Below are 6,398 nucleotides of genomic sequence, written 5' to 3' on the forward strand. Positions count from 1 at the left end.
TAGCAATAATTTATAGGTATTATACCAATGTCCATATTTATTCACAAAATTTAAAACCATCAAAATTTTAAATTATTTAATTAAATAAACAATTAAAGACAAAATACATTGAATTAATTTAATATAAAAAAAAAAAACATCCCACAGTGAAAACGGCGAGTGGCTGCATAAATATAATACAACAGGCAATCATTACCTTATTTTTACACATAAAATATGTATATTATTTATTTATATATATATATATATATTTTATATCCATTTATATTTATTCATAACAGAAAAAATAATTATGGTAAAAGAAATAATCTTAATTGATGTCGACTTTCACTCGTATTTGCACTGATTTGTTGAGTTTTTATTTGTCTTTTTAACTGCAAATTTGTATTATAGAAAAAACACCAAATGTTCTTTTTCTTTGTCAACCTAATAATTACATAAATTTAGGAAGTTCTACAATTTTTATTAATTATTAAAATACCTTTTAAGTCACTTTAATTCTATTTAATAAATTTAAGCTTATTCTTTTAAGAGTATATTAGTATTCCCATTTAAAAAATTTATAACATGTATTTTGAATTTATTTTGAATCTAAATCAAAATAATTACAACCACTCACACACTCTATTCACTCCCCGAGTTAGATCTGTGATAATGGGATATTAATTATTTAAGTTAATTTGTCTATCTTCATCTTAATATCAAATATTTGTCTGATTAATTAAACTAGTCTGTTTACCTTTCAGACTCTTATAGTATATTTTCTTTTGTTTATATGATCAATAAAATATTTTTATACGAATTAAGTTAATTTATGTTTATGTGTGAATATTTTTTTTATATATACATTATACTTTGTTTGTAATTTTTTCTTGTATATATGTGACAATTCTAATCTTCAGATAGAGATATAATTGATATATTATTGACCAACTAAAATTATTTTCTTGACTCGTGCAATACGTCTTCTGGTCTTTTTATTTTTCACTCTTTAACATTAACTATTTTTTTCATCAATAATCTGCTTTAATAGTCATTAGTACTAAAACTATTAACAACAGAGATAAATAATTCATTAAAATAGTTAATATTTCTTATAAAAACAAGAACATTAACTATTTCCAAATGCAAATTAAAAAGTAGAGGCAAGGATGAGAGAAATTAATATATTTAACATAACTATTAAACTAAAATTAATTATTCATATATTATATGTTTAATTATAATTATAATTTTTAGTTATAATTAATACGAAGTTTAAAATTAATTAGACATTATGTATAGTTGGTTTTAATTTAAAAATATAATTATGTTTTTATTTCTTAATATAACTCAAAGTTTTCACTGAATACACCATACAGAGAAAACGTTTAACTTTTATGAATACAAGATAGGTTTACAAAAATCAATAAAAGTAATTGAATAATAATAATACAAACATTATTAATGTATTATAATTCATTATTGAAATTACAATTTTTTATATAATAAAATTTTCTGCATATTTTTAATTTTGAAAAATTCATAAAAATACTGAGTAAAACAATATAATGAATATTTTATAACATTAAATACATAAATAACTAAAAAAATGTAATTTTAAAAATAAAAGGAATTACACAACAGATTACTTAAAGCATGTATCAATAATATAGGGTGTTAAACATTACTGCTGTAATAAATCAATTTAAATAAGAATAACGCTCTGATTTTAATGTAAAAATTTAGATTCATAACAGTATAAAAGTAAATGTAGGAACAAGAGTGCGCATTAGATTCCATCCATGAATTAACAAACAGTAGACCAAAGTTTACTAGTCAAAGTCAAAATTGCAAAATCCAGGACTCGGTATCCTAAAGTATAAAATTGTAATTTACAAGTAGAAAAACAGTGCTTAAGAAGAGAAATCTAATAAATACAATTTACCATTTTTTTCACAAACCTAAATAAAAAAATTGTGTATAATAAATAGTTAAAAACCAAAATTATAATTAAAATAAAAAACATTAAAAATAATTTTTTACATTAAAAAACATTTAATTATTTTAATTTCAGAAGTAATCTTCCTAATCCATTTTAAGATTAAGTGCCATTTTAATTCTGCTTCATTTTTTAAAGAATTCAACCAAGACAAAATATTTAAACTGGTTACTGTATATGAGTTTGGGTAAATAATAACTGTGGAGGGTGTGAAGGGGAATAGAAAAATAACCGAGAAAATGTGTCTTTAATTCATTCATTCATACACATACATACACTCGCTTTCTCTGCAATTTCGTCTTCTTTTCCTTTCACTGCACAACTTCCATATACTTCCATTTCTCTCTCTTTCTTTCTCTTTCTCTCTCTCAGCTCAACGATTTCTCTCCAAGCCCAAGTCTTACTTTTGTTTTTTTGATCGGTGAGTTTCTGGGTCTCCCACTGACACTTTTAATTTTTGTGTATATTAGATTCTTTAGAACTTGCAAGCTCATTATCAATTGTGGTTTTTATCTACTTTTTTTTTTCATGGTTTCTACGGTTTTCCTTTGTAGTTGCAGTGATAATTGGTATGGAACCATTTCCACCCCCAAAGTATATTCTTTTCAGCTTGTGATTCCATAGTACTGTTTGTTACTAAAAAGGAAGTAAACAGAAAAGGAGGGGTGGGGATAGAGAAGCAATAGAATATCCAGATTTTGGTTTATATTTTCCTCTTTCTTTTTTTTGTTTAAAAAAAAAACAGTAAATATTCTTGAGCAGTAAGTGCTAGAATGAAATATGGAGTTGATTTCAGAGCTTATTTCCTCCTTTTAATTATAAGCTTGGGCAAGCAAAATCATGTAAAAGGAAAGAATCTTCTTTTTTCTCTCTTTGGTTGGGGCCTGTTTCCTCTTTTTATTTTATTTTCCTTTTTTTGTTGTTGAAAATTCATGCAATCTCGCTTTGTTTTTTCTATCGCTGTGGGTTACACTAAGGTTGGTATCTATACAAGATTCTGTTGCGACTGATACTTGGTCAACTTGAACATTTTTTACTACAATTTGTTGAACATTTTTTACCACAATTTGAAGTCAAAATTTAGAACTTGCTGAGAATTATACCCGTTTTGTTTAAACCACAGTATAATTGCTGTTGTTATACATCAATTTAATCTGCACAAGATATAGATATCCATTTCAAATGCTTAGTAGTTTGGGTCTGCTAGATTTTTCCAAATATTCCAAGACATGGGAAAATTGGTAATTATATCATGAAGCTATAATATGGTGAATTGATTTATCTTAGGCCCTTCTATTTGCATCAAAATACTAAACATGACGGGATAAAGCTAAAGAGGATCATCCAATAGGTTTTCATGAGTAGGGTAAACTTCTAATAAAGCAGTCAAACGGCAAAGATAGCTTGATTTCCAAGGGAAAAATATGCCTTTTAATTCACAAATAATCCATTGTTGTACTTGAAACATGTAGAATTTTCACAGTTGTAGAAGATGATATAATAAACTATAAAATCTAAGCACTTGGAATAGTTTACCATGGTTGAAAGATGTTAGGATAGTCCACCGCATGCCGCATGCAGTAAGTAATAGGAAAAAAACATTTTGCCAAATTTAATAACCTCAAGCTCAATCTTCCGTGCCCCTTCATTACCCTGCCAGGGCCAGAATAGCAAAAAGAGCCTTGTAGAAAGACCAAGTTCATATTTTGTTATATTGTGCTGAGCACCATAAAGTATTTGATTCAGATTGAAATTTATGTGGATACTTAAAGCCCATTTTGACAATCTTATTTTTTGTGTTATTTATGGATTACTACAGAGCTATGACCAAGGACTTGTCTTAAAGAGCATTTTTTTTACAATTCATAGGTAAGCAATGGTTGGTGCATCATGGTTTCGAACTCTATGGAAGAATCAGCGGAAGGATGATGCTCATTCTGAGAAGGCAGTGCTTGGAGTATTAGCATTTGAAGTTGCAAGCTTAATGTCCAAGCTTGTTAACTTGTGGCAGTCTTTGAGTGATAAACAGGTTGCTAAATTGAGAGAAGAGATAACAAATTCAGTGGGTATCAGAAAGCTTGTTTCGGAAGATGAGAATTTCATTGTGCGTTTAATCAGTCTGGAGATGCTTGAGAATATGGCACACGTGGCTGAATCTGTGGCTAGGCTAGGGAAAAAGTGTAGTGATCAACGTTTGAAAGATTTTGAGAATGCCTTTGATGAATTTATCACTTTTGGTTTAGATCCAAATCGGTGGGAGTTCACTTCCAAAAAAATGGAAAAAAAGGTAAGAAGGATGGAAAAGTTCATATCAACCAATGCAACTTTGTACCAAGAGATGGAACTGCTAGCTGATCTCGAGCAAACTCTTGGAAGAATGAAGACTTACACCGAGTCAGATGGACCAAATTTAATTGACTATCAAAAGAAGGTTGCCTGGAAGAGGCTGGAGGTGAAGAACTTAAAGGCTAGTTCTCTGTGGGACAGAACATATGATTACACGGTGAACATTTTAGCAAGATCTTTATTTACAATATTCAGAAGGATCAACAATGTATTTGGCATTCAAGAGATAATAGATGTTGGTAAAATCAAGAATCGAAGTGCTTTGAATTCTGATCACGCTGATGGTAGTCGTTCAGTTTCTGAATTATTGCAACCTTCAGTCCAGTCCTCCAGCAAAGCTCGGGCCACATTTGCTTCAGGACCTCTTGGCGCATTTGCTGCTACATCTCGTCCAAATGTTCGAACAAATAAAGCTACCATGTTTCCCTTAGATGCTGGAGACTCGTCCACAAAGCCAGGCCTAAGTTCAGTAAAGAATAGAAGTGTCAGATTTTTCTCAGGTCCTCTTGGAAGAAACTCAAAAAAGCCTGTCCCAGATAATGGAACAAATAAAAGCAGCAAGATTTGGAACTTAAATGGCCACTCAACTGCTGTAAGTGGGAAGGAAATTAATGCAAGACATAGTCGACTGACTCAAGTAGAACCGTTCAAAGGATCTATACTGGCCGATAGTTCTTTGGTCACTGATAGCCACTCAAGCCCAAATGATGTTCATTTAGCATCACAGAATCCCAATGACCCTAAGGCAAACCTTGTTACTCCTAGAAAAGAGGGTCATAGTCCTCAATCAACTTTCCATTACCTATGCAGGTTAAAGCCTCCATCTGAGTCCCTTGGTGCTGCATCTTTAGCCCTGCATTATGCAAATGTAATCATCATGATTGAGAAACTGGCAACATCTCCTTACTTGATTGGTCTTGATGCAAGAGATGATCTGTACAACATGTTACCGAGACGTGTAAGAGTTGCTATTAGCATCAAACTGAAGCCATATTCCAAGGCCATGGCTGCAGCAGTGTATGATGCAGGTCTAGCGGAAGAATGGACCGAAGCAATGACCGGTATCTTAGAATGGTTAGCCCCGCTTGCTCACAACATGCTAAGATGGCAATCTGAGAGAAGTTATGAGCAACATTGCTTTGTTTCCCGGACAAATGTGCTGCTGGTACAAACCCTTTACTTTGCAAATCAAGAAAAAACGGAAGCAATAATAACTGAGCTTCTTGTGGGTCTGAATTATGTGTGGAGATATGCTAGGGAGCTCAATAAAAAAGCTCTGCTAGACTGTGGCCATGGTGGGGTAGATAATGGATATTCCCAACTGAATGTATAAGCACTTTATGTCAAGTTCGTGGCAGGATTCATTTTTCAACAAAAATGCAGTCCGTGCAATTGATTTGGATGAATCTTTTCTGGGAGACAAATCTTCTGGCTTCTTAGATCTCAGTGAATGTGAAACAGGTGCCCTGGAGCACGAGAGAAATACCCACATACACTGGTTTATTGTGTCAGAAATGCATTCTTGGTGAGAAATGTTCATTTTAAATATTCAGTATTATTTTTCTTTGAGGAGATCTTGCTGATTTAACTTGGATCGCATATCTCATCTTTGAATAGTTGTCCTATGGGTGCATATTTATGAGCTTTATATGTATTAAATGTATAGTTTTTATCAGCCGGGATATTTCTATGTTGATATCTGTTGAATTCTATAAATTTCTACGTCGATATCTTTTGAATGGTGAGACACAAAGATTTCAAATGCTTTATATTTACTATATGTAAAGATATTTTCTAATTTTTATTTTTATTATTATTTAAACAATTTTATAATGTTTTCATTTCATTTCTTGCTTTTAGACTGTTACAGACCGTAATTAAAATGATATTTTTATGACCAGTGACAGATCCAGGGGGCAAGGAGGGCCCCTGCTCCCGCAATAGTTCAATCAACATTAAATTGTTAGTAATATTGCGATTACATGAAAGACAGATTTTGAACTTACTATTTGATTATTCATGGAGAGAATTATCCAAGTATCATACTCATTCTATTCTTGATTTAAAACAA

The 6,398-nt window shown here is 31.0% G+C and overlaps 1 protein-coding gene across 2 annotated transcripts; it reads left to right on the forward strand.

Annotated features, from left to right (window-relative positions):
- Window positions 1-2,235: 2,235 nt before the first annotated feature.
- On the forward strand, window positions 2,236-6,066 carry LOC106772576. 2 transcript variants are annotated; one of them, XM_014659073.2, is made up of 2 exons: window positions 2,236-2,402; window positions 3,801-6,066. In XM_014659073.2, the coding sequence occupies exon 2, from the start codon at window positions 3,858-3,860 to the stop codon at window positions 5,658-5,660; it is 1,803 nt and encodes a 600-aa protein (XP_014514559.1). In that variant the 5' UTR covers window positions 2,236-2,402; window positions 3,801-3,857; the 3' UTR covers window positions 5,661-6,066. The 2 variants fall into 2 exon arrangements, with proteins under 2 accessions (XP_014514559.1, XP_014514560.1); XM_014659074.2 differs by having other exon boundaries at window positions 3,851-6,066.
- The last annotated feature ends 332 nt before the right edge of the window (window positions 6,067-6,398 follow it).

The sequence above is a fragment of the Vigna radiata genome, chromosome 8, assembly GCF_000741045.1.
Source record: "Vigna radiata var. radiata cultivar VC1973A chromosome 8, Vradiata_ver6, whole genome shotgun sequence".
Taxonomy (NCBI): Eukaryota; Viridiplantae; Streptophyta; class Magnoliopsida; order Fabales; family Fabaceae; genus Vigna; species Vigna radiata.

What these genes read in the sequence shown, in the direction of transcription:
- LOC106772576 (XM_014659073.2), top strand. Translation starts at nt 3,858, where the DNA reads ATGGTTGGTGCATCATGGTTTCGAACTCTATGGAAGAATCAGCGGAAG.